Source organism: Ranitomeya imitator, chromosome 8, assembly GCF_032444005.1.
Source record: "Ranitomeya imitator isolate aRanImi1 chromosome 8, aRanImi1.pri, whole genome shotgun sequence".
Lineage (NCBI taxonomy): Eukaryota > Metazoa > Chordata > Amphibia > Anura > Dendrobatidae > Ranitomeya > Ranitomeya imitator.
Window position 1 is genome coordinate 104,774,011 of NC_091289.1, and position 27,483 is coordinate 104,801,493.

The following is a 27,483-nucleotide window of genomic DNA, read 5'->3' on the forward strand; positions in this document are numbered from 1 at the left end:
CTTCACTGTCTGTTCTCTGACTCGCACTAACCCCACCTCCAGACCAGAACTTATAGGGAAGTTCCCCTGAAAACCGGGTTAGAGCTCCCCCTTCTGGTTTGGGGTCAAGAAAGGTGTCGGATGTGGACTGTGTTACATGCTAAGGGGAACCCTTCTTGCTTCCAGGTATGGCATCACCCCCACCCGAGGAAGGCAATGCTACTATGGAAACCGGGCTCCTGGGGTGCCACATATATATAGCCAGCTGTATACATTCAAATACAAGGGAGAGCTCAGGGGAGAGCTATTTTTGCCCCCAGCAGCATGCATAGAATCAAGGTGAGCTCTGCTAAATGAAGCCCTGTTGATCTACACATCAAGTCACACCTAATAGTCTGTTTCCAGAGATGGGAACACAGAGAGATTGGGAATAGTATAGTTTTGGATGCAGCGTATTTTTGCTGCGTCCTAAACACGGCATTCTAATATGTTTAGTTTACTATACGGATTTATCGCATCTAATGAAAGTCTATTGAAATTTAAATGCTGCGGTTTGGAAACCTGCACCATGGGGGAGTTGACGCAACGTTAAATAGAAGCACAGTGGGCATGGGAATTTTATAAATCCCATCCACTGGGCTTGTAATGTGGAATGAGAAAATCCATCAGTATGCCCAAAATCAGTGGTTGTTGGCAGGGGCATACAAAAATAACCACTTACGAAATACTAAAAAATTATATAATTTTATTAAACATTTTAAAAATACATATATTCAATTAGAAAATTTAACAAGATGCCTCTTGTGTGAGGGAGGCCTGCCAGAAATATCCGGTTATGTATTATGGAAAAATTACAAATGTCCTTGTGGATCTATGCAGGCTAGTACCCATTTGACCTGTCTATAGGTTCATAGATGGAGCTTCACTCCATCCTCAACCCGAAAAGGTCCCACAAGTTCATCTTTGATGGTACCAGCCCATACCAGTACCCCACCTCCACACCTTGCTGGCGTCTGAGTCGGAGTGGAGCTCTATGCCCTTTACTGATCCAGCCTCTGGCCCATCCATCTGGCCCATCAAGAGTCACTCTCATTTCATCAGTACATAAAACCTTTGAAAAGTCAGTTTTAAGATATTTCTTGGCCCAGTCTTGACGTTTTATCTTATGTTTCTTGTTCAAAGGTGGTCATTTTCAGCCTCCCTTACCTTGGCCATGTCCCTGAGTATCGCACACCTTGTGCTTTTTGTTACTTCAGTAACGTTGCAGCTCTGAAATATGGCAAAACTGGTGGCAAATGGCATCTTGGCAGCTTCACGCATGATTTTCCTCAATTCTTGGGCAGTTATTTTGCGCCTTTGTTGCCCAACACGCTTCTTGCGACTCTGTTGGCTATTTGCCATGAAACGCTTGATTGTTCAGTGATCACGCTTCAAAAATTTGGCAATTTCAAGACTGCTGCATCCCTCTGCAAGACATCTCACAATTTTGGACTTTTCAGAGCCCATCAAATCTCTCTTCTGACCCATTTTGTGAAAGGAAAGGAAGTTGCCTAATAATTAAGCACACCTTATATAGAGTTTTGATGTCATTAGACAACACCCCTCCTCATTACAGAGATGCACATCACCTGATTTACTTAATTGGTAGTTGGCTATCAAGCCTGAACAGCTTGGAGTAGGACAACATGTATAAAAAGTATCATGTGATCAAAATACAACTTGCCTAATAATACTGCACACAGTGTATAAGTATCCTTATATATTATTTCTAAAGACTTTATCAGTGATTACTTTGTATCTCCGTTCATACTGTACCCACACACACAAATGATACACCATTTGAAAGGTAAACTTGCCCCCTTCAGCAAGAAAATAGCCAAACAAACCACATATCCATGATGTGATCACAAAATACAGTTTAAACATTAATTTTCATAAATCTGCAGTAAGGAAAAATGACCTGCAGGTGGCACCACACTACCACAAAGCACACTACCACAAAGCTGCTTACAGACATCACAAACAAATCCTAAAATTTGCCTTGGGGGCTTTCCAGCTTGCCGAACTCCTTGCCCAGCCGATTTCAGGCACATTGGAGGATTGTACACTTCACTGCAGGTGAGTCACATATACAAACACATTTGTAAACATACAAGTTGGTTCTATCCATCACCGGGTTCGCGATTTCATCTAGTGTAAGACCACACATGTTGTATACATAATTTTTTGCCTGTGTAGCTTTTTCTACATAGATAAGACGATTCGGCCTTTATTTATAAGAATTAGGGAACATCTTAACTCTATACGTACAGGAAAGGGGGTTCCCCATTTGATTGATCACATAAGACAGGTACATGAGGGTGTTGCAAAGGTTTTGCACTTTGTGGGTCTGGAAAGGGTTGACTCACCGCATCAGGGAGGGGATTGGCATCGACTCCTCTTGAGAAGAGAGGCCAGGTGGATCCTACGCGTGTGCGCCACAGGTCCCACAGGTCTCAATGATAAAATTGACATGGCAGTCTTTTTGTGATGCGGCGTTCAGCAATTTATTTGCAATTTGTAAAATGTTGTTTGTGCTATTGTTTTTGTTTTTTAATTATGTGTCACAATCTTGTTTTTATGATTGACATTCCATTGGGCGGAGTTTATTGCTGTGACGCTGGTCGTGTGGGAGTTTATTGTACACCTGGACAGGTAAAAAGACCTCCCCACTTCCTGCCGTCATTAGGACCCGTAGAAGCGCCTGTGTGCGCAAAACGGCCGTCGTCCGTCATCCTCCACACCCCTCCCTGCCAGGTTTGTCCATGTTTTGAAATAAAGGATCAGAATCAACAGGCCGGTGAGTGCGTTCCATTTTTCTTCTTCTGCTGCATTGGATATTACATGATTGAACTCTTGTTGGATACTGCACCAGACCCTTTGCTATAAGGGTTCATCATAGCACCGCAGCACTGGTTGGCAACCAGTTTAACCGGGTTTAAGGTAACACAGCTGTGCGGAGGTGCTGCTCTTACATATTGCAACATTTGTAAACATGCACTGCCTATTCAATTGCACACTTGCTCCATTTATACTCCACCGACACACACAAATGATACACCATTTCAAAGGTCAAATTGCCTGCAGGTAGCAAATTGAGATTCTGGTTTGGCTTTTATCCTAAGTCATGTGACAAGGCTCGTTAAAGGGTCGACATTGACTGTTTGGATTGCTACTTCCAATAGGTGGCACTAGAGTTTTAGTCCTCTTCCTCTCTGAAGAGACAATTTGCATACACAGGTACTTAACTCCTTCTTTTGGTAGAGATTTCGCAAACTGCTTTATTAGTTCAAGCTTAATATGGAGCGGTGGCAAGAAAATTTTTGTGGGATGAACAAAATTTCCACAACTATGTTCTCAAGTTCATGTTGCAAAAATGTTCTCATTGGCCAACTTTTTGGGCTCCAGAGAAGAATCTTGTCCTGGCTGTCCCATTCACACAAAAAGTATGGGTATTTTGTGTATCCTCCTTGCTGTCCAAGGAACAAAGAGAGAACTTTCAGATCACCACCTAGTGACCATCTTTGATACTTGTACTTAAGTTTCTTGAGGATAAAGTCTAACTTCTCATAGTTTTCTTTCAAGTACACAGAATGCCCTACAGGCACAGAAGCATACTGGCTGCCATTGTGCAGTAGCACAGCTTTCAGATTTTTTTTTTGCATTAATCAATAAAAGGTATTCACCGGCTCACATCGTACTCAATGTTACATTTTTGCTTCAGCCCAGGAACATCACTGCAATAGATTAAATCATTGTCTTGAGAAAAGTTTGGAAGGAACTCCTTTTCTCTGCTTCTGTACCAGGAAAAACAGGTACCAGAATGTAGCAGGTTCTTTTCCTTTAGTCTAGAGCCTAGAAGTTTTACAGAATGTTTAGGAAGGTCCAAATCCATGACTAAATCATTTAATTTGAGCTGTGAAAAAAAGCTGTGGCTTGCTGTGACTAGCGTGAAAGTCTTCTTCAGAATCCTGCTCTTCATGTTCTGAATCTTCTGAATCAGGTGTATCTTCAAGTTTAAGAAAAAAAAAAAGGCAATTCAGCTCAACCCTATTGATGAAATCTTAGTAGTCCATAGGAAATCCGAGCATGGAAAACGTCACTGCTCAACGTTCATAGTTTCATATGTAGAAGAAGAGGAAATCCAGCTCCAAAATAAAATTCAACAAATTTTTATTTCATCATCCTTAAAATTGAGAGGCTGCTTACATGTGGCTAACAAGATTGTTACAAAAGGGACAGCCATGTAATCGCTGTATAATACGCTGTGGACTAAGAGCACTGGGTGTGCTCGAAAAGCGTTCAGCAATTACATGGGTGTCCTTTTGTAATAATCTTGTTAGCCACATGTAAGCAGCCTCTCAATTTTAAGGATGATGAAATAAAAATGTGTTGAATTTTATTCCGGTGCTGGATTTCTTCTTCTACGTATCTTCAAGTTTCCCTGTAGGTGAAGGGACAGGTATTATTGGAGTGTGATGCTACTTATTTTTAAGGTTGAATCCATCCACCATGCACATGCAAGAGTAGCAGTCCTCATTATGATTTTGCAGGTTCCTCCAGATTATAGGCATGGCAAAACGAAAGCTCTTTCTTCCCTTTAGAAAACTGTCGTAGTTCTTCTACACAAACAGAACACACTACATTTTGAGCCCACGACTTGTCCTGATCACCGTGTTTCACACCAAAGTACACATAATACAATTTTCTAACGAAGTCTGTAACGTTCCTTCGTTGTTTCTTCATGACAAAACAACTGCAAATGTAGCAAAAGTTGTTGGGTGTATTCCGACACCACCTTGTAGCCATTTTGATCATTGTTAGAAACAGAAGCTTAATCCACCACAACCACTAAATACTGAAAGGAATCATGGTAAGCACACCATCACACTCTTATGCATTCTGACTAAAAGAATAAAATTAGCCTTTGCTCCCAACAGCAACCAATTACAGTGCAACTCTCAGTTTTTATATTGATGAGGTAAAACGAAAGATGTGCTCTGATTGGTTGCAATAGACAGCACCACACTGTTATGTCTTGTGACTAAAAGAAAATCTATCTTTACTGCCCATAACAACCAATTACAGTGCAGCTTTCATTTCTTATACTGCTAAGGTAAAATGAAAGCTATGCTATGATTGGATGCTATATACACCATCAAACTCTTTGGAAGCTCGGTTAAGAAAATATTCTCTGCCCATAGCAGCCAATTGCAGCCCAGCATCCATTAATTTCTAAACAATCTAATGACACCAAAATCATCCACCAGCGATCTCACAAAGGGGTCAAAGTATAGTGCAAGATAAAGCCGATGGGGTCAGCGTTCATTAAAAAACTGTATGTGATGGAATTCTTTGGATATGTTTAATGAGTTCAGTGATCGAAAGTATATAAAAATCACCTCTTACTTTTCAAACAATTTTACACTTGCCGACCTGTGTAATTGCTGGCTTGCGGTGGAAAAAGACACAACTCCTACCCCCTGTCGGATGCGTCACCACATCTCCTGGCTCAGGTGATACATTCACCTAGTGGGACGTTACACTCCTTAATTTTCCTGTCGTTAGGTGCTGCTCCAGGTGTCTATGGTGTGGTTCAATTTGGAGCTCAAAAGCAAGTTAAGTAGCTTATGTTCTATTTTATATAAAAGTACAAGAGAGGGTACATATTTCTGCAAGAAGCAATGGTGTTTGGATACCTTTCAGCAAGGCTGAGTGTATGCCATAATTTCTTGAAAATCTAGGAGTAGCATTGAAACGAGTTGTGAATAAAATCATTTTCCTTATCATCTTTTCTGAACAATTGATTCTCTCTAGCAGTGCAGCCCACCTACGTGCTTATTCAACTGAATCCAAAAATTTTTTGAAAGGCAACCAACTCCAACAACAGCAACTTGTCAAGGCCAGAGTTTATTTGACACACAAGCAGATGACTGATAACATATACCTGTTTCCTCAACACACAACAGGGATGGATCTTTGCCAGTTTAACAGATAAGGTCTACTTGGAGTATGAAAATCAGTAATGGTGGATGGCAATGATGACACCAACTAGGTACTACTTCAGAATGCAGCCTGGTTGACAGAAAGATAAGCATGAGAAGTTGGAACAGAGCAGCTTGATTCTTTTTCCAATTGCTTGCCAGCTTGCTTTTCTGAATCGATCAAGTGATATCACTTCATGAGCTAATGGAGAGCTGTAGCTTTTAGTCTACATAAGCCGTGATGTCCATGGCTTATTTTCCCATCGGAAAGCCTGCAGACTACCAAAGAATCATCAAGATGTAATGTGCAAAAGAACTCCCACACACAATACCATGTGATGGAAAAGCCGAAAGACATTATGAGTCCAATGTCTGATTGCCGCCATCATCCACAGTGTGTGAAGTCACTCCAGGCATTTTTTTTTTCAATTTTTGCACATCGGAACTTAAATTGTCTGTGTTTGCTGAGACCTGCAAATTTCAAGGAAATTCAACTCAAAGTCGATTTGCAGCAGATCAATCCACTTATCTCTACTGTTACTTTTAAAGCATTCCATAAAATATTGTGTTTAAAATTTGTTAGCTAATGTATACCAGAACATACAAACAAAACCTCCTAGAAGGCAGAAGACTACTAATATTTGAAGTAAACCCTATTCAGTACAAAAGCACACATCTCCTGTGTGAGATATAATTATATCCAGCTCTGCTCTCACTGCAGAGGAATTACATGATACTGTGAGCACAATAGATAGAACTGTGAGCTGACAGTGGTATCAGAGGAGGAGAGCTGATAAAAGGTTTTGAAAGGTGACACAGCTAAACTAAAGGTACCGTCACACTAAGCGACGCTGCAGCGATACCGACAACGATGTCGATCGCTGCAGCGTCGCTGTTTGGTCGCTGGAGAGCTGTCACACAGACAGCTCTCCAGCGACCAACGATCCCGAAGTCCCCGGGTAACCAGGGTAAACATTGGGTTACTAAGCGCAGGGCCGCGCTTAGTAACCCGATGTTTACCCTGGTTACCAGCGTAAACGTAAAAAAAACAAACACTACATACTTACCTTCCGTGTCTGTCCTCCGGCGCTCTGCTTTCCTCTGCACTGTCAGCGCCGGCCAGCCGGAAAGCAGAGCGGTGACGTCACCGCTGTGCTCTGCTTTCCGGCTGGCCGGCGCTCACAGCCAGTGCAGGGAAGCAGAGCGCCGGGGACAGACACGGAAGGTAAGTATGTAGTGTTTGGTTTTTTTACGTTTACGCTGGTAACCAGGGTAAACATCGGGTTACTAAGCGCGGCCCTGCGCTTAGTAACCCGATGTTTACCCTGGTTACCAGTGAAGACATCGCTGAATCGGTGTCACACACGCCGATTCAGCGATGTCTGCGGGAGGTCCAGCGACAAAATAAAGTTCTGGACTTTCCCCAGCGACCAACGATCTTCCAGCAGGGGCCTGATCGTTGGTCGCTGTCACACATAACGATTTCCTTAACGATAACGTTGCTACGTCACAAAAAGCAACGATATCGTTAAGGATATCGTTATGTGTGACGGTACCTTTACCCATGCTTTCTAATCATGCAGGAGGTTAGACCAGGAGATCAGGGCTATATTTTTACATATCACACACTGAGAAACCTAAGCTTTTGTGGGGGGGGTCTTTTTCTGCTGTGTTGCTGCCTGCTTATGATTGGGCAGCTCATACGAGGAGAAGAAGAACAAGCCCCCAGTGAAATCTATCTAATACCATGCACATGGACTTAATCTAAAATTAACTCATTAGGTCACAAATACTTTTGATTGCTAATATCTTTGCCATAAGGATGAGAAATAATAATAAAAAACGTTTACTCTGTCCTGCAACCACTTGTTATGTTTGTGTAACAACTCACACGGGAAAATAGGTAAAACACTAGAGCCTGCAACTGACCAAGCAGGTTCCTGTACAGACTAGTGATTCTAACCCCAAACTTACTAGAGGTTGCTATGTGGGCTGGAATAGCCCTAGCAACAGACTAAACAATGGCTGCTCATACCTGCGCTGCCTGAAAGGCCGTCAAACACTTCAAATTACTCCAAAGGAACCATAGGGCAAAGCAGAGAGTAATTTATCTACAGAATGAATAGTGTGCTGAGATAGCAAGAGATCCCAGAGTGAGGTAAAACAAATCACAAAATGTGAAGATAAGGTACGTGTACTGCTACCGAGTATGCCGCCTACTTCATAGACAAGAAACAGAAGATAGGTGCAGAGTTCAAAGTATAATCAGCAGAGCGATAAACCCTAGCTGGTCTTTCACTGACTGGTATAAAAAACAGCAATGTGGCTAGACATCCAAATGAGAATATAACCAGTAGGAAATACCAGCAGGGGGAAGTATATATAGCCGCACCCGAAAGGTGATAGGGCAGACATATGAAAACACATGTTAACCTGAAAAGACTAAAGCCAGGATAACAGACAATAAACACGCGGAGATAGGTGTAGTTGCTGTGGCTCAGCAGATAGAGAAGCTGACCACAAAACAAAGGATCAAGGACTCGAACCCAGACGCATGACACCACTGTTCCATCATTTGTCCAGTTGAAAAATGTAGTGAAAGGTCCCTTTTAAAGTGAATTTGTAATAATTTACATTCTCTGGTAATAATGAATTACTGACACTTTTAGCTAAAATGGTGGGCCTAATTAAAGACTATTACATTATAAGGGATTTTTACCTTCACAAAATACAGCGCCAATACACTTGTTCTTATAAAGTAACTAACATGTCAGGTGCTTCCTTGGGTACAGCGTCAGCTGCCTGCCACTGGTCCAGTTTCGGTTTTCTGGTTGCAGCAATGATGTAACAACTACAAGGCACTGTAAGCAACTGTGTGGTGTAAACTTGCCACCATGGTCTCAAGCACCTCTGGACTTGTCTCTCATTCAAGGGGCATTCAAGGGCTCATTTTATTCAATAGATATTGGAGCAATAATTGGAGATACTCTTATAAATGTGCCCCTGCTGTGTACTGTGTAATGGCTGTGTCTGACCATACAGGAATACGGTCTGATCATACCACATCTCGTGGGCAGGGGAGGAAGCAAAAGAATATACAGACAGGACAGCAGGGAATCACAGCTGATTCTTTTCGTGAGGTAAAACATTTCATTGCTTGTTTTTAAACAATGTTTTACTTCAAAGAAAGAATCATTTGTGATCCTCTGCTGTAATGTCTGTATAATTGTATGCCCCCTCATACCTGCTCATTAGTTTTGGTATGATCAAAACATGTACCTGCATGGACAGACACGGCCATTACACAGTACACAGCAGAGGCACATTTATAAGATTATCTCAGCACAGGAACATTTTATTTAAACACATCCAATTGTGGAAATTATTATTATTCAAAGATCTATTGATTAAAATCAATTTTTGTTGATTGGGAAACCCCTTTAAGCTCATCAAGGATGTAATTGGTCAGCAATCTTGATGATTGATGTCCAAGTTCATTTAGAATGGCAGGATATTTCTCAGACAACCATTAATAACCTCATTGATAGCATGCCAAGACATATCAGTGAGGGACTTTTGAAATGCTTTTAAAATTATAATTCCATTCTTTTCATAATCAGCATACCAATGACATGTGTGTTATCCTGAGTTGTCCTTCATGGACTACAATGCAATCATGACCTCCATTAGTATTCCCGGTCCTGCATCTGGTGGGAGGAATGTGTGTATTTGTTGCTCTCTGCAGGGGCTTCCCAGATACATAACTTTGCAGACTGTCCAGAGACAAGGCTTCACTGACCACCTTCATACTTTGAGTTACATGTACTAGACATGAGAATAGATGTCAGCCCCTGTGCCTAAGAAGGGTGCTGATCTCAAGAGAGGTAGAAAGAAAAAAAACACATGGCTTTGGTTGTTGTTGGTGTCTTTAACCCGTTCACGACATGCGTCATACATGTACAATGCATGTTGTGTCGTCCCCTTTGATGTGGGCCCCAGCGCTGAGTCCATATCTTTCCCAGTACATGTCAGCTCATTTGAACAGCTGACATGTGCTCCTAACAGCAGGGGGTGGAATCATGATCCACCCACAGCTATTAATCTGGTAAACGTTGCTGTCAATCCCTGACAGCGCATTTAACATGATCGCGCCAGAAGCACACCACTAATCCCGCCCATCAGCACCCGTGTCACATGACCATGGGTCGCCAATGGGTTGGCATGACAACCCAGGATCTGAAACAGACCTCTGTGGTTGTCATTGCCAGATTGCTATGAGCGCTGTTTAGCGGTTGGCGCTCACAGCAAGTGATCATTTCTGCAACACAGAGCAAGGTTGCAGCCCAGCTCTGTGTAGCACAAGTGATCGGATGAATGCAGCATATAATGGAGACTATTGAAGCAAGTGTAAAGTAAAAAGAAATGTTTTTAAACATATAAAAAAACTAAAAGTTGAAATCACCTCCCTTTTAATAAATTCAAAATAAAATAATAAAAAATAAATAATAATACACATATTTGGTATCAACAACAATATCTATCTAGGTACAATTGCCCATGGATAATAAGTGGTGTAGGCAGAAAAATTTAAAAGGTATATATTTTATTACATTATTAAAAACTAATCAATAAACAGGGTTAAAAAACCTCCATAGGGAGGGACAATTTACACAGACACAATGAAAATATGTATATAAATTGGCAGCCAGTAGTTACTCTTGCTATATATATCTTTATAAATCCAGAGATAGCATGTAACAAATAATTGATGAACCATGAAGAGAACAGGCAGATATTTTATCAATATATATATATTAGTATAATGAAGATCTGTCCCCCAAGTCCTCTCTATATAAGGGGCCAATATCCTATCCCCATATGTGGATATACAAATATGCGGTTTCATAATAAAAGACCGTCATTATCACATATAAAAAGTTAATGTGTAAAAACCGCAATGTAATAGATACTGATGCCGATAATGACAGTCCCATATGGTCAAAGAGCTTGCCGCACGATAATATTAATAGCAAGTGCTAGTGCCGATAGATAGACCTGATACCGTAAGGAAGCTTACCACCAAATAGTGTCCTGTGTCTAGTGTCCTTCCCTCCAGCCCAACGGGCGCTGTTTCGCTGCTCGCTTCTTCCGGGGGCGTGTGCGGTGGGGGGTGCCGACGCTGCACAAATAGGCCGTGCGTGATTGTGATAGGAGGCGCCTCCGAATATAATGGTGCATGCGCCAGGACCTGTCATCCCCATACATGAAGAAAAGGTGACTTCCGGGAGATGCCTGTTGGAACGCAGTGGAACGCACTGTGATCACATGATAGGCACACCCGGAAGTCAAGGGGAATCTGACCCAGCGCATGCGCACTTAGGAGGCGGGGAGCTAATGTAAAACCCGCAGAATACCTGGCAATGGTTTATATAGTGCGGCAGCAATACCAGCGGAATAATATAAAGAACAACTAGGTATAAAAAGTGCTTATTTAAACCAATATGATTATAAAGTGTACAACATCTGGGGTGCCCGTGGTGAACATCTATTATTTATTAATAAATAAATACCATAATTCATAATCATAAATTCATTATCCATATTAAAATTAGTGGAAAGTAAATGTAGAGGGCATTTTTATAGGATTTTTTTTATTATTATTTTTTTAGTGCTGATTTTGACTCCATGGATATTTTCCAGAAACAAGGAGCAATGAATGTTGCCGAGTGAAATTTGCAAACTGCCGTTGCAGTGAGCAGTGCGCTCTAGTGACCAGCACATTGCAGTCACCAATACGTTATGCCCAGCCTGTGCTTCTGGAGGCATGCACCTGTAAGTTAGGCGGGCTCTCATCGCTTCAGAAATGCCAAATGTGGATGCAACATGTGGTTTAGGTACACTGTGGAGCTCAGAAGGAAGGGGGGGGATTTGGATTTTGGAGCGGAGAATTTGCTGAATTTCTTTTGGCGGGTGAGGAGCCATTTCGCTTTTCCAGAGCCTTTGTGCTATCAATAAAATGAAAGCCCCCTATATTTCCGTTAAAAGATGACAGACCTGAGCCAGGGCATGCTTTTTTATGGATTGAAGCTTTTATCGGGAACATTTTACATAACGTTTGGGATCACATTTATTCAGCGCTCTACTCTGACCACTTACTTTAGGGTTTCCATCTACTGTACAGTTGTGCTCAAATGTTTACATGCCCCAGCAGAATTTTTGCATTCTTGGCCTTTTTTCAGAGAATATGAATGATAACACCAAAACTTTTTCTCCACTCATGGTTAGTGGTTGGGTGAAGCCATTTATTGTCAAACTACTGTGTTTTCTCTTTTTAAATCATAATGACAAACCAAAACATATAAATAACCCTGATCAAAAGTTCACATACCCCATTATTTAATACCGTGAATTGCCTCGCTAACATGCACTGTATAAGCACATCAATGGTTCTCCAAGCGGGACATGGTGTCGGCTAATGATTCCAGCAAATTTTGCATTCAAAAAGTCAAGCAGTGGTCCTTCCCTTTCGAGCCCTGCTGTGTGCCCAAACAGTAGTTTTCCACAAATATGGGGTATTGGCTTAATCAGGTGAAATTACACAACCTTTTTTGTTGTCCATTTTCTCATGTTACCCTTGTGAAAATAAAAAAATTAGAGCTAAAAGATCATTTTTGTGGAAAAATTGTGATTGTTTCTTTTTACAGCTCTACATTATAAACAAGTTCCTTGGGGGGTTAAGTTTCCAAAACGGGGTCACTTGTGGGGGGGTTCCACTGTTTATCCACACCAGGCAACCCTCCAAGCATGACAAGGCGTCCGCTTCTCAATTCCAGCCATTTTTGTGTTCAAAAATTCAAACATTACTTCTTTCTTTCCGACCCCTGCCATGCATCCAAACAGTAGTTTTCTCCCACATATGGAGTATTGGCATGCTCATGAGAAATTGCACAATAAATTTTGGAGTCCATTTCCTCCTGTTACTCTTGTGAAAATAAAAAAAATAGGGTCTAAAGTATAATTTTTGTGAAAAAAGTTAGGTTCTACATTGCAAAAATTCCTGTGAAGCACCTGAAAGGTTAATAAACTTCTTTAATGGGGTTTTGAGCACCTTGAGAGGTGCAGTTTTTAGAATGATGTCACCTTTGAGTATTTTCTGTCATATAGGCACCCCAAAGTCACTCCTAATGTGATGTGGTCCCTAAAAAATGGTTTTGTAAATTTTGTTGTAAAAATGAGAAATTGCTGGTCAACTTTTAACCCTTCTAACTTCCTAAGAAAAAAAACAGTTTAAAAAATTGTGCTCATGTAAAATAGACATATGGAAAATATTATTTATTAACTATTTTAGGTTACATATATCTCTGGTTTAAGGGCATAAAAATTAAAAGTTTGAAAGCTGCAACATTTTTTCCAAATTTCCAATTTTCTCACAAATAAGCTCAAGTCTTATAAGACAAATTTTACCACTATCAAGTACAATATGTCATGAGAAAACATTCTCAGAATCAGTGGGATCCATTGAATCATTCTAGAGTTTTTACCACATAAAAAGACAGTGGTCAGAATTGTGAAATTTGGCCTGGTCATGAAGGTAAAAACAGGCTTGGGGGGTGAAGGGATTAACCACGTTCTTAGGCTGCCGTCACACTAGCAGTATTTGGTCAGTATTTTACCTCAGTATCTGTAAGCCAAAACCAGGAGTGGGTGATAAATACAGAAGTGGTTCATATGTTTCTATTATACTTTTCCTCTAATGGTTCTATTCCTGGTTTTGGCTTCCAAATACTGATGTAAAATACTGAGCAAATACTGAGCGTGTGACGGCAGCTTAAGAACGCGGTTACCCCTTAATGATCGCCAATACGTCTTTTAAGTGACCTGACATATAAGAGAATACTTTAATCCCATGTGGTCTGATACTACTGTGAAGCAATAGCCATCAAGGAATTAATCTGGAGGTGAGGTAAACATCTTGAACCTACATGTACTTCACAATATTTACCATATATACTCAAGTATAAGCCGACTCGAGTATAAACCGAGCCACCTAATTTTACCACAAAAATCTAGGAAAACTTATTGACTCAAGTATAAGCCTGGTATGCATTGGCCTTCATCCCTATCCTGGTATGCACTGCCTCTCACCCCCATCCTTGTATGCATGGCCCCCTCATTCCTATCCTGGTGGTATGCATGGCTCTTCATCTCTATCCTGGTCTGCATGGCTCCTTATCCCTAACATTGTATTCATGGCCCCATCAGAAAAACGTAAAAAAAAACAAAAAACATCCTACTCTATTTTTAGGACTATAAGACGCATTTTTTTCCTCCCAAAATGTGGAGGAAAATGGGAGTGCATATTATAGTCTGGATGTATGGGCTCTGGCTGTGGTGGGGAGGTGGGGGAGCGGTTTTGGTGAAGCATCGGGTCACAGGAGGCTTGAGCTGGTTGCTTCGACTATCTCCTGTGCCCGCTGCTTAAGAGAAATGAATATGTACTGCATTCCACGCCAATGCGCGTGGAGGGCAAAGAATATTAATTTCTTTCTGGCTTCCTGGTATGATTGGCCCCATCCTGTTGCTGGTACGATTTGTCCCATCAGAAAAGATTAACAAAAAAAAAACCATTACACTTACCTTCCTCACCGGGACCGTTCATCGCAGAGAGCTATCTTCACTAGCGTGCAGTGTCAGCCAGTGGCTTCCTGTTGCTGCTGGTGGTCACATGTGCCCATGCTTAACCCCTCTGTGACCTTAGACGTACTATCCCGTCGAGGTGCCCTGGGCTTATCTGACCCTGGACGGGATAGTACGTCATAGCCGATCGGCCGCGCTCACGGGGGGAGCGCGGCCGATCGCGGCCGGGTGTCAGCTGCTTATCGCAGCTGACATCCGGCACTATGTGCCAGGAGCGGTCACGGACCGCCCCGGCACATTAACCCCTGGCACACCGCGATCAAAGATGATCGCGATGTGCCGGCGGTGCAGGGAAGCACCGCGCAGGGAGGGGGCTCCCTGCGGGCTTCCCTGAGCCCCCCGCAGCAACGCGATGTGATCTCCTCACCTCCCTCCCTGCTCGAGCCCCGGATCCAAGATGGCCGCGGATCCGGGTCCTGCAGGGAGGGAGGTGGCTTCACAGAGCCTGCTTAGAGCAGGCACTGTGAAGGCTGCAGCGCTGCATGTCAGATCAGTGATCTGACAGAGTGCTGTGCAAACTGTCAGATCACTGATCTGTGATGTCCCCCCCTGGGACAAAGTAAAAAAGTAAAAAAAAAATTTTCCAAATGTGTAAAAAAAATAAAAAAAAATATTCCAAAATAATGAAAAAAAAAAAAAAATATTATTCCCATAAATACATTTCTTCATCTAAATAAAAAAAAAAAAAACAATAAAAGTACACATATTTAGTATCGCCGCGTCCGTAACGACCCGACCTATAAAACTGTCCCACTAGTTAACCCCTTCAGTAAACACCGTAAGAAAAAAAAAAAAAAAACGAGGCAAAAAACAACGCTTTATTATCATACCGCCGAACAAAAAGTGGAATAACACGCGATCAAAATGACAGATATAAATAACCATGGTACCCCTGAAAGCGTCATATTGTCCCGCAAAAAAAGAGCTGCCATACAGCATCATCAGCAAAAAAATAAAAAAGTTATAGTCCTGAGAATAAAGCGATGCAAAAATAATTATTTTTTCTGTAAAATAGTTTTTATCGTATAAAAGCACCAAACCATAAAAAAATGATATAAATGAGGTATCGCTGTAATCGTACTGACCCGAAGAATAAAACTGATTTATCAATTTTACCAAACGCGGAACGGTATAAACGCCTCCCCCAATAGAAATTCATGAATAGCTGGCTTTTGGTCATTCTTCCTCACAAAAATCGGAATAAAAAGCGATAAAAAAATGTCACGTGCCCAAAAATGTTTTCAATAAAAACGTCAACTCGTCCCGCAAAAAACAAGACCTCACATGACTCTGTGGACCAAAATATGGAAAAATTATAGCTCTCAAAATGTGGTATTGCAAAAAATATTTTTTGCAATAAAAAGGGTCTTTCAGTGTGTGACGGCTGCCAATCATAAAAATCCGCTAAAAAACTCGCTATAAAAGTAAATCAAACCCCCCTTCATCACCCCCTTAGTTAGGGAAAAATAAAAAAAAATGTATTTATTTCCATTTTCCCATTAGGGCTAGGGTTAGGGCTAGGATTAGGGTTAGGGTTAGGGTTAGGGCTAGGGTTAGGGCTAGGGTTAGGGCTAGGGTTAGGGCTAGGGTTAGGGCTAGGGCTAGGGTTAGGGTTAGGGCTAGGGTTAGGGCTAGGGTTAGGGCTAGGGCTAGGGTTAGGGCTAGGGTTAGGGCTAGGGTTAGGGCTAGGGTTAGGGTTAGGGTTAGGGCTAGGGTTAGGGTTAGGGCTAGGGTTAGGGCTAGGGTTAGGGTTAGGGTTAGGGTTGGGGCTACAGTTAGGGTTGGGGCTAAAGTTAGGGTTAGGGTTTAGATTACATTTACAGTTGGGAATAGGGTTGGGATTAGGGTTAGGGGTGTGTCAGGGTTAGAGGTGTGGTTAGGGTTACCATTGGAATTAGGGTTAAGGGGGTGTTTAGATTAGGGTTTCAGTTATAATTGGGGGGTTTCCACTGTTTCGGCACATCAGGGGCTCTCCAAACACGACATGGCGTCCGATCTCAATTCCAGCCAATTCTGCGTTGAAAAAGTAAAACAGTGCTCCTTCCCTTCCGAGCTCTCCTGTGTGCCCAAACAGGGGTTTACCCCAACATATGGGGTATCAGCGTACTCAGGACAAATTGGACAACAACTTTTGTGGACCAATTTCTCCTGTTACCCTTGGGAAAATACAAAACTGGGGGCTAAAAAATAATTTTTGTGGGAAAACAAAAAGATTTTTTATTTTCACGGCTCAGCGTTATAAACTGTAGTGAAACACTTGGGGGTTCAAAGTTCTCACAACACATCTAGATAAGTTCATTGAGGGGTCTAGTTTCCAATATGGGGTCACTTGTGGGGGGTTTCTACTGTTTAGGTACATTAGGGGCTCTGCAAACGCAATGTGACGCCTGCAGACCAATCCATCTAAGTCTGCATTCCAAATGATGCTCCTTCCCTTCCGAGCCCTCCCATGCGCCCAAACGGTGGTTCCCCCCCACATATCGGGTATCAGCGTACTCAGGACAAATTGGACAACAACATTTAGGGTCCAATTTCTCCTGCTAACCTTGGAAAAATACAAAACTGGGGGCTAAAATATAATTTTTGTGGAAAAAAAAATATTTTTTATTTGCATGGCTCTGCGTTATAAACTGTAGTGAAATACTTGGGGGTTCAAAGCTCTCACAACACATCAAGATGAGTTCCTTAGGGGGTCTACTTTCCAAAATGGTGTCACTTGTGGGGGGTTTCTACTGTTTAGGTACATTAGGGGCTCTGCAAACGCAATGTGACGCCTGCAGACCATTCCATCTAAGTCTGCATTCCAAATGGCGCTCCTTCCCTTCCGAACCCTCCCATGCGCTCAAACGGTGGTTCCCCCCCACATATGGGGTATCAGCGTACTCAGGACAAATTGGACAACAACTTTTGGGGTCCAATTTCTCCTGTTACCCTAGGGAAAATACAAAACTGGGGGCTAAAAAATAATTTTTGTGGGAAAAAAATTTTGTTTTATTTTTATGGCTCTGCATTATAAACTTCTGTGAAGCCCTTGGTGGGTCAAAGTGCTCACCACACATCCAGATAAGTTCCTTAGGGGGTCTACTTTCCAAAATGGTGTCACTTGTGGGGGGTTTCAATGTTTAGGCACATCAGTGGCTCTCCAAACGCAACATGGCGTCCCATCTCAATTCCTGTCAATTTTGCATTGAAAAGTCAAACGGCGCTCCTTCCCTTCCGAGCTCTCCCATGCGCCCAAACAGTGGTTTACTGCCACATATGGGGTATCAGCGTACTCGGGACAAATTGGACAACAACTTTTGAGGTCCAATTTCTTCTCTTACCCTTGGAAAAATAAAAAATTGGGGGCAAAAATATAATTTTTGTGAAAAAATATGATTTTTTATTTTTACGGTTCTGCATTATAAACTTCTGTGAAGCACTTGGTGGGTCAAAGTGCTCACCACACCTCTAGATAAGTTCCTTAGGGGGTCTACTTTCCAAAATGGTGTCACTTGTGGGGGGTTTCAATGTTTAGGCACATCAGTGGCTCTCCAAACGCAACATGGCGTCCCATCTCAATTTCTGTCAATTTTGCATTGAAAAGTCAAACTGTGCTCCTTCCCTTCCGAGCTCTCCCATGCGCCCAAACAGTGGTTTACTGCCACATATGGGGTATCAGCGTACTCAGGACAAATTGGACAACAACTTTTGAGGTCCAATTTCTTCTCTTACCCTTGGAAAAATAAAAAATTGGGGGCAAAAATATAATTTTTGTGAAAAAATATGATTTTTTATTTTTACGGTTCTGCATTATAAACTTCTGTGAAGCACTTGGTGGGTCAAAGTGCTCACCACACATCCAGATAAGTTCCTTAGGGGGTCTACTTTCCAAAATGGTGTCACTTGTGGGGGGTTTCAATGTTTAGGCACATCAGTGGCTCTCCAAACGCAACATGGCGTCCCATCTCAATTCCTGTCAATTTTGCATTGAAAAGTCAAATAGCGCTCCTTCCCTTCCGAGCTCTCCCATGCGCCCAAACAGTGGTTTACTGCCACATATGGGGTATCAGCGTACTCAGGACAAATTGGACAACAACTTTTTGGGTCCAATTTCTCCTGTTACCCTTGGTAAAATAAAACAAATTGGAGCTGAAGTAAATTTTTTGTGTAAAAAAGTTAAATGTTCATTTTTATTTAAACATTCCAAAAATTCCTATTAAACACCTGAAGGGTTAATAAACTTCTTGAATGTGGTTTTGAGCACCTTGAGGGGTGCAGTTTTTAGAATGGTGTCACACTTGGGCATTTTCTATCATATAGACCCCTCAAAATGACTTCAAATGAGACGTGGTCCCTAAAAAAAAATGGTGTTGTAAAAATGAGAAATTGCTGGTCAACTTTTAACCCTTATAACTCCCTAACAAAAAAAAAAATTGGTTCCAAAATTATGCTGATGTAAAGGAGACATGTGGGAAATGTTACTTATTAAGTATTTTGTGTGACATATCTCTGTGATTTAATTGCATAAAAATTCAAAGTTTGAAAATTGCGAAATTTTCAAAATTTTCGCCAAATTTCCATTTTTTTCACAAATAAACGCAGGTACTATCAAAGAAATTTTACCACTATCATGAAGTACAATATGTCACGAGAAAACAATGTCAGAATCACCAGGATCCGTTGAAGCGTTTCGGAGTTATAACCTCATAAAGGGACAGTGGTCAGAATTGTAAAAATTGGCCTGGTCATTAACGTGCAAACCACCCTTGGGGGTAAAGGGGTTAAGAAAAATGAATATTCTGAATATTCATTTCTTTTAAGTATCGGCACACGTGACCGCCGCAGCAACAGGAAGCCACTGGCTGACACTGCACGCTACTGAAGAGGAATGGCTACTCACCGCTCTCTGCGATGAATGGTCCCGGTGAGTATTCAGGCTGCTGTGCTCTGCTTGTGAGCAGAGCATGACGTGCCTGCCATGTGCTGCTTACAAGCATTAGGCTGGGGTCACACTAGCGTATTGCACATGCGAGGATCTGTTAAAGTAAGGATAGTTAAACATAAGAAAATGATTGAAATGTACTGTGTTCATGGAAAAAGAACTGGAGGGTGCTGTGCCCGATACTGTGTGTTAGAGACTGATGTACTTGGACTGTCCAGTGCAGTTGAACTTGTTAAAATGAAGCGGGCACCCCTGATGTGTGCTTGGCTGATCCTGGAACCAAGGACGTGGAAACAGCAAAGCCTCCGGCCTACAAGTGAATACAAAGCAATGTACACAGTACAACACTTATGAACTGGGACACAATTTATTTGTAAAGTGCCAAGGGTGTTAGGAAGCAGCGGTACTTTACACAAGCTACATTGTTTAATTGTCAAATAAATATTTTTCTATAATAAGATACATTGCAAAAGTTTCTTAGCACTTCTTGTACTATTGATTTTGGGGGGAAAAATTGAAATGAATGTTAAATTTTAATAGCATATTTTATATTGCATTTATTTAATACGACATGAAGATGTTTTAGTTTATTCTTAATCTACCCACTTTATTTACACAGGACCAAAAGGTGTCATACATGACTGGAGAAGGTTCAAGCTTGTCAGTGAAGACCAAGATGCAATACCTGCAAACAAAAAGGAAATTCTTCGGCAAATGTCTTCTCCTTACAAGGCAGCAAATAAAGAAGAGAAGGACACAAGAGAAAAATTCACTCGAAAGGTATTTCAACAGTCGGTCAAAAACAGCAAACATATGGTGGAAAGAGAGATTTCCAATACTTACCTTGCTTAAAGGCAATGTCCAGGATGGGTCATGACTATCAGGTTGGAGAGGGTACAACAAATACAATGCCTTTATCGATCAACTGGAGGTCTCATACAGTGCGGAAGTAAACAGTATACGGAGGTATGGCATCACATTTCCATACACCGTGCAGTGGTCATTCTCCATTACTGCAGCTTAGCTCCAGTTCAATTCATTAGGAGCTGTGCTGTGTCACCCTGTGTCAGGATGGCCACTACATAGTGTGCAGAGCTGTGGTGTTCGGACTCCGCACACTACGTATCTTTTGCAGCCAAAGTAGCTTAACCCATTGCCTCAGCAACCAATTTTCATTTTTATGTTTGCATTTTTTGCTCCCCTTTTTCGTTGACATAGCTAAATAAGGGCTATATTAAAGTTTTCGTTTTGAATAACACCATTCATTTTACAATATAATGCACTGAAAAGAAGGAACAAAATCCATGTTGATGAAATGCGGAAAAAATACAATTCCACCATTGTTATTTTTAGGTTTTGTTTTCATAGTTTTCAGTAGTGAAAAAAATAATTTGGTTTGTGTTGGCATTTTCCAAGACCTATAAGGTTTTTATTTTTCTGTCAATTGAGCTATGTCAGCATTCTGAGCTATGTCATGCAAATTTGGGGTAAATATGATATTTTTATGTTTCGTTTCTTTATGGCGCTTACATAATGGGTTAATTCATTTTATATTTTGATAAGCCGTACTTTTACAGATACAGTGATACCAATTTTCTATTTTTGTTTAATCTTTTTATTGCTAGTGGGAGAAAATGGGGGCTATTAAAATTGTTATATTTTTGAACTTTTTAAAACATTTGTTATTCCCTCCTACCTAATGGCATCCCGCTTTCCTCTTTTGATTAGGCGGCCTGACATGTCATCATTGTTGTGGCATGACGCACTTGAAATTGAAGAAAACTGACTAATCAAAAGAAGAGCAGGAGACACTGGCAGATAGGAGGTGGTTCACTGGCCTTCCATTCAGCAGCCACAGACTACTGATGTGGTCACTGGACTGGGTTCTGCAATTTTATTTGTAACATCTCTAGTCATCAATATCTAAACCTTAGACAACCCGTATATAAACATTTAATAGCAATAGATCCATGAGGCACATAATTACAAACATCCACAACTATTCAATTGTATTCAATATATGAATTTGGATGTAGCTTGCCACTCCAAAAAAGTAATATATTGCTATCCAATCAGAAACAAAGGCATATTATGGTAAACATATGAACATTTTAATCATTGCAAATAGTAAAATGACATACAAAAACATAAACGAAGACAATAGGATGACAAAGAACCTAGTACCCCAGTGACAGATAATAAGTACAAGTGCTTCTCACTAAATTTGAATGTCATCAAAAAGTTAATTTATTTCAGTTTAAAAAGGTCCCTTAGTCTGTTTCAGTAGGCTCCACAATCATGGGGAAGACTGCTGACTTGACAGATGTCCAGAAGGCAGTCATTGACACACTCCATAAGGAGGGTAAGCCACAAAAGGTCATTGCTAAAGAAGTTGGCTGTTCACAGAGTGCCGTATCCAAGCATATTAATGGAAAGTTGAGTGGAAGGGAAAAGTGTGGTAGAAAATGGTGCACAAGCATCCGGCATAACTGCAACCTTGAAAGGATTGTTAAAAAAAATAATAAAAATAAGAATGGGTTGGCGCAAAGTGATCACATGCACAGGTATTTGCTGCTACACAAAGGGCAATACCACAAAATTGTCAGGTAGACAAAATATTAAAACTGCATAGTGTGCGCAAAAAGTTCTACTTTGGTATTATCTGATCAGAGCACCTTTTTCCAGACGCTAACTGTGTCCTCTACAAGGCTTTATGAAAACTGCAAATGGGACTTATTATGTCTTGCTTTCAAAAAGGACTTTATTGTTGCCACTGTTTTATAAAGGAAAGATTTGAAAGAATTGAAAATCTAATCCAGACAGTGACAAGGTTCAAAAAAATGATTTTTATTTGAAATAATAATTTTCTCCTCCAAACTTTGCTTTCGTCAAAGAATGCTCCCTTTGCAGTAATTACAGCATTGCAGACCTTTGGCATTCTAGCAGTTAATTTGTTGGGGTAATCTGGAGAAATTTCACCCCATTGTCCTGTTGTTGGATGAAATTGGCTCCAATCAAGCGCTGTCCGCAGGGTATGGCATGGCACTGCAAAATAGAGTGATAGCCTTCCTTATTCAATATCCCTTTTACCTTGTACAAATCTCCCACTTTACCAGCACCAAAGAAACCCCAGACCATCACATTACTTCCACCATGCTTGACAGATGGCATCAGACACTCTTCAAGCATCTTTTTAGTTGTTCTGCGTCTCACAAATGTTCTTCTGTGTGATCCAAACACCTCAAACTTGGATTCGTCTGTCCATAACACTTTTTTCCAATCTTCCTCTGTCCAATGTCTGTGTTCTTTTGCCCATATTAATATTTTCCATTTATTAGCCAGTCTCAGATACGGCTTTTTCATTGCCACTCTGCCCTGAAGGCCAGCATCCTGGAGTCGCTTCTTCACTGAGGACGTTGACAGTGGCATATTGCGTGTACTATTTAATTAAGCTGCCAGTTGAGGACCAGTGAGAAGGCGATTTCTCAAACTACAGACTTTAATGTACTTGTCTTGTTGTTCAGTTGTGCAGCAGGGCCTGCCACTTCTCTTTCTACTCTGGTTAGACCCCGTTTGTGCTCTCCTCTGAAGGGAACAGTACACACCATTGTGGAAAATCTTCAGTTTCTTGGCAATTTCTCGCATGGAATAGCCTTCATTTCTAAGAACAAGAATAGACTGCCGAGTTTCACATGAAATTTATTTTTTTTCTGGCCATTTTGAGAGTTTAATGAACCAACAAATGAAATGCTCCAGATTCTCAACTAGCTCAAAGAAAGGTCAGGTTTATAGTTTCTCTAATCAGCCAAACTGTTTTCAGCTGTGCTAACATACTTGCACAAGGGTTTTCAAGGGTATTCTAACCATCCATTAGCCTTCAAACACAGTTAGCAAACACAAAGTACCATAAGAACACTGGAGTGATGGTTGTTGTAAATGGGCCTATATACACCTATGAAGATATTGCATTACAAACCAGACGTTTGCAGCTAGTATAGTCATTAACCACATTAGCAATGTATAGAATGTATTTCTGAATCATTTAATGTTAGCTTCATTGGAAAAAAAATGTGCTTTTCTTTCAAAAATAAGGAAATTTCTAAGTGACCCTAAACTTTTGAGCGGTAGTGTATACTAGTTAGAGGGATTGCCCAGGGAATATAAATTATTATTTAAAGGCTTCAAACTGCTCAGAACAAAGGAATGAAACTCACCTTTAGTGATCCATGTCACCAAAAACAGCCAGAAATACCAGCTCAGCCAATCACTAGGCACTACAAAAACAAACTGCACTACACTATTCTGTGTGAACCTGGCCTTGTGATATACAATCCTTCCATTTCAATTTCAAATATAATATGAATAAGGCTTCATTCAAACTTCAGTAATTTTTTACAGTGTTCTCAGAATTTGGCCAGGGTGCCAGTTTTCACCAACAGTTTAATCAGTATTCCTAGGATGAAAAAATAAAAACTAATGAAGGTTTCTCGAGCTTCTACTATCAAACAGGTCGTAAAAAATGTACAGCACATGGGTGTCCTCCAAGTTCTGACCGATTTTTTTTCATGGACACAGGGATTTGAATTGGCGAATTTGATCAAAGACTCAGATCAAAAATTGGTCTCTGTGATTTGTGGAGACGACTCAGTCTGTAAGAACACACAAAAATACGAATAGCTCCAAAGAATATTATAAGTATGAAAACCATGGCTAGAACTCGTATGAGAAAAACTGACATCTGAATGAGTTCTAAGCTGTATTCACATACAGCAGCCACCCTGCAGCTGAAAACAACAACAGTCCTGTGCAACTCCTGTCTTCCGCTTACTCATTGCACAATTAGTTTATCTTGTAGAAAAACAGCTGTTTTGCCTGCAAAACTGTGGGTCCATGATGATCTGACACACGGTCGTCTTGCAGGTGAAACAGCCGTTAGCATTTTAAAGAAAAGCATAATTTGTTGCAATTGTGCAGCCAGGGTCTGATTCATGGTGCCCGTGGTTTGGTGACAGCTTCCCTGTAATAGGCATCTTGTGAATGATCATTGAAACGTTCTTATGACTTGTACTTAATTGTTTTTCCTTCCATTCACAGATGAGTATGCAAGAAAAGGAACTCATTAATGTCAAAGAGGATGAAAACTGTCTACAAAAGTATCGCAAACAATGTATGCAAGACATGCACCAGAGGCTGAGTTTCGGCCCTAAATATGGGTACCTATATGAGCTGAAAAGTGGGGATGAATTTTTAGAAGCAATAGAGAAAGAGAAAAAAAGCACTACAGTAATAGTTCATATATTTTCTGATGAGATCAAAGCTTGTGAGGCCCTGAATAACTGTTTGACCTGCCTTGCACTAGAGTATCCAACAGTAAAGTTCTGTAAAATTAAGTCAGCTGACACAGGAGCCGGAGAACGGTTCGCTACAGAAATCCTCCCAACCATACTGGTCTACAAATCAGGAGATCTAATTAGTAATTTCATCAATGTGTCTGAAAACTTGAGTGAGGAATTCTTTGCTGGTGATGTAGAGGCATTTCTTAATGAATATGGGCTTTTGCCTGAGAAAGAAAGTCACGGCATGGCATGTGATGATGGGGAGGGCGGTATTGAATAGCCGAAACATATCCAAATTACATAGTAACAAACCTTACATTTAGGAGATGTTCCTGTGTCCAATGATTCAAAAAGGAAACATCATAGGAAATATTTGGAGTGTTGTGATGCATATTTATGGTTATGTTAACCAGTTTTCCTTATAGTCCCGGTTTAATACCAAATAGTGTGATTAACTAAGGGAAAAGTGAAAAGTTATAGAAAATTAGTCTAGCACAACTAGCATGTGACATATAGTAGCATTCTCTTATTGCCGTACAGAACAACATTCATAGAACATTTCAGCAAATAACGATTAGTGAAAGTTTGGGATCCAAAATATTTTTTGTATCAATTTCTGAAGATTTTCATTTTACAGTCATTCTATAAGAACCGGTCATGGACAACTGCACAGTTGTGACAAGACATTGTGTTCTGTACTAAATGCTTATTCCGTATTCTCCTGGCCATCAGCAGCAGCATCAGGTGGGGTTCAGAGAGGACAGATGGAGGACTTGTCTGCACAGGGACACTTTGGGACATTTGCTAGCTCATTTACCTAATTGGCCAAAGCTCAAAATCTCTTAATTTCTAAATCGATCTACAGCCACGCGAGGTGTACATTGTACACGTTGTAGCACGTCTTACATTAAAGACCCTTACCCACCCAGCACTGCAGATGGCTTACTAGGCATTAACAATCTGACAGTGTCCCTTCAAGCAAACACCTTGAAAACCATGAGGAAAGTATATTGGAAAACTCTTTAACATTTCATTACATAAAGAATAACTTATTTGCTAAAACAGTTACACCCTTTTAAATTGTCTATATTTTTATAATTCGGTTCTGTGAAATATCCTTGGTCACAGTGTGATCTACTGTTGGTATGTGCAAATTAGGAAAGGTAAAGCTATAAAAGAATTAAAGGGAACCCGTCAGGCCCAATAACACTATTAACCTACAGACACAGGTTTAACCTACAGGTTAACAGCATTATGAAGGTGCTTGGCCGCAGTACTGAAAGTGCGGCACCCAGGGAAAAAATTTACATTTTTTTTCCCAAAAGTCATCGTGTATCAGTCATGTAGGCATACCCAAAGCTCACAGGACTGAGATCAGCATCTGTAAGCACACCCCAGCACATCCTCCTATAGTTCCTAGAATCTTCTATTGACTACTAGATGAGGATCCTGAACAAACCATGTCTCTGAAGCATGCCCTCTGGGCACTGTGAAATGCTTCACTTGCGGTGCTGCAGTAAAGAAAGGAAAAGCTGCGGCACCTGCAGACCTAGAGCGTCTTGTGGGAAGTTCATCATCAACAACACTTTCTTATAAAAAAAAAGCATTGTCCATAGCTATAACAGAAGGTAGAATGAAAAGATTTCTCTCAACGTAGATTTTGAAGTTGCTTGACAGATGTTCAATGTAAAGTCCTTTTAACTGTGATTGTGCAGCAAGCAGGAGTGAGGGGTTTAGGACCCCCAACAATCATAGATTGGAAATTTTAGCAAATATCTGTGACAGACAGAAGGACAGACAGAAGGACAGACAGATGGAAGTGACCCTTAGACAATTATATAGTAGATGTATGTGTGAACATTTTAACATTTGTTAAGTAAAGGACTTTGTATTAAAGCGACTGGCAAGTCAGACACTCAAACATAATCCTTCAGGGGACGACCGTATTTCTTCTTCTCAAAGCTTACTAGTGGTTACTAGTTTTATTTTTTATTTAAAGCTCAGCTCCCTTTCGGCAAGACTATGGCTAAAATATAGATACAGTGCCTACAAGGAATCTGGGGCAAACCTCCTATTTTATCAAGGGTTCAGGCAGCATGGAAAGCTTATTTGCATTACTGAATAGGCAGTACAATTATAATAAAAGTGCAGATTATGAAACAATCAGTAAGAAAAAGATAATCATTATGCATCTCACACAGCTATACCGAAGGTAAAGAGCCTTAGGCCGGCGTCACACCACCGTGTTTTACGGACGTAAGAGAGGTGCTGAAAATACGGATTGCATACGGTACAATGCTTCTCTATGCCCCAGCTCCTATCAGCCGTATTTTACTGATCCGCATTATACGGTCTTCTACGGCCGTAGAAAATCATGCATGCTGCGTTTGTCACCGTATTGCGCAAAAAATACGCCAATGAAAGTCTATGGCGGCGAGAAAAATACGGATTACACACGGACCAGCAGTGTGACTTGCGAGAAATACGCAGCAGTGTTCTATAGAAAAGCCGGCAGTTCAGTGCG

General features: G+C 40.9%; 1 protein-coding gene across 1 annotated transcript in view; it reads left to right on the plus strand.

Moving 5' to 3' along the window:
* The window catches only part of PDC (phosducin), a 143,410-nt gene extending 116,278 nt beyond the window's left edge, over positions 1-27,132 (plus strand). The window contains exons 3-4 of the mRNA XM_069737240.1: positions 20,243-20,403; positions 24,718-27,132. Coding sequence (XP_069593341.1) covers positions 20,243-20,403; positions 24,718-25,239 — 683 coding nt within the window. The 3' untranslated portion in view covers positions 25,240-27,132. The remainder of the gene's footprint in view (positions 1-20,242; positions 20,404-24,717) is intronic.
* Positions 27,133-27,483: the final 351 nt, after the last annotated feature.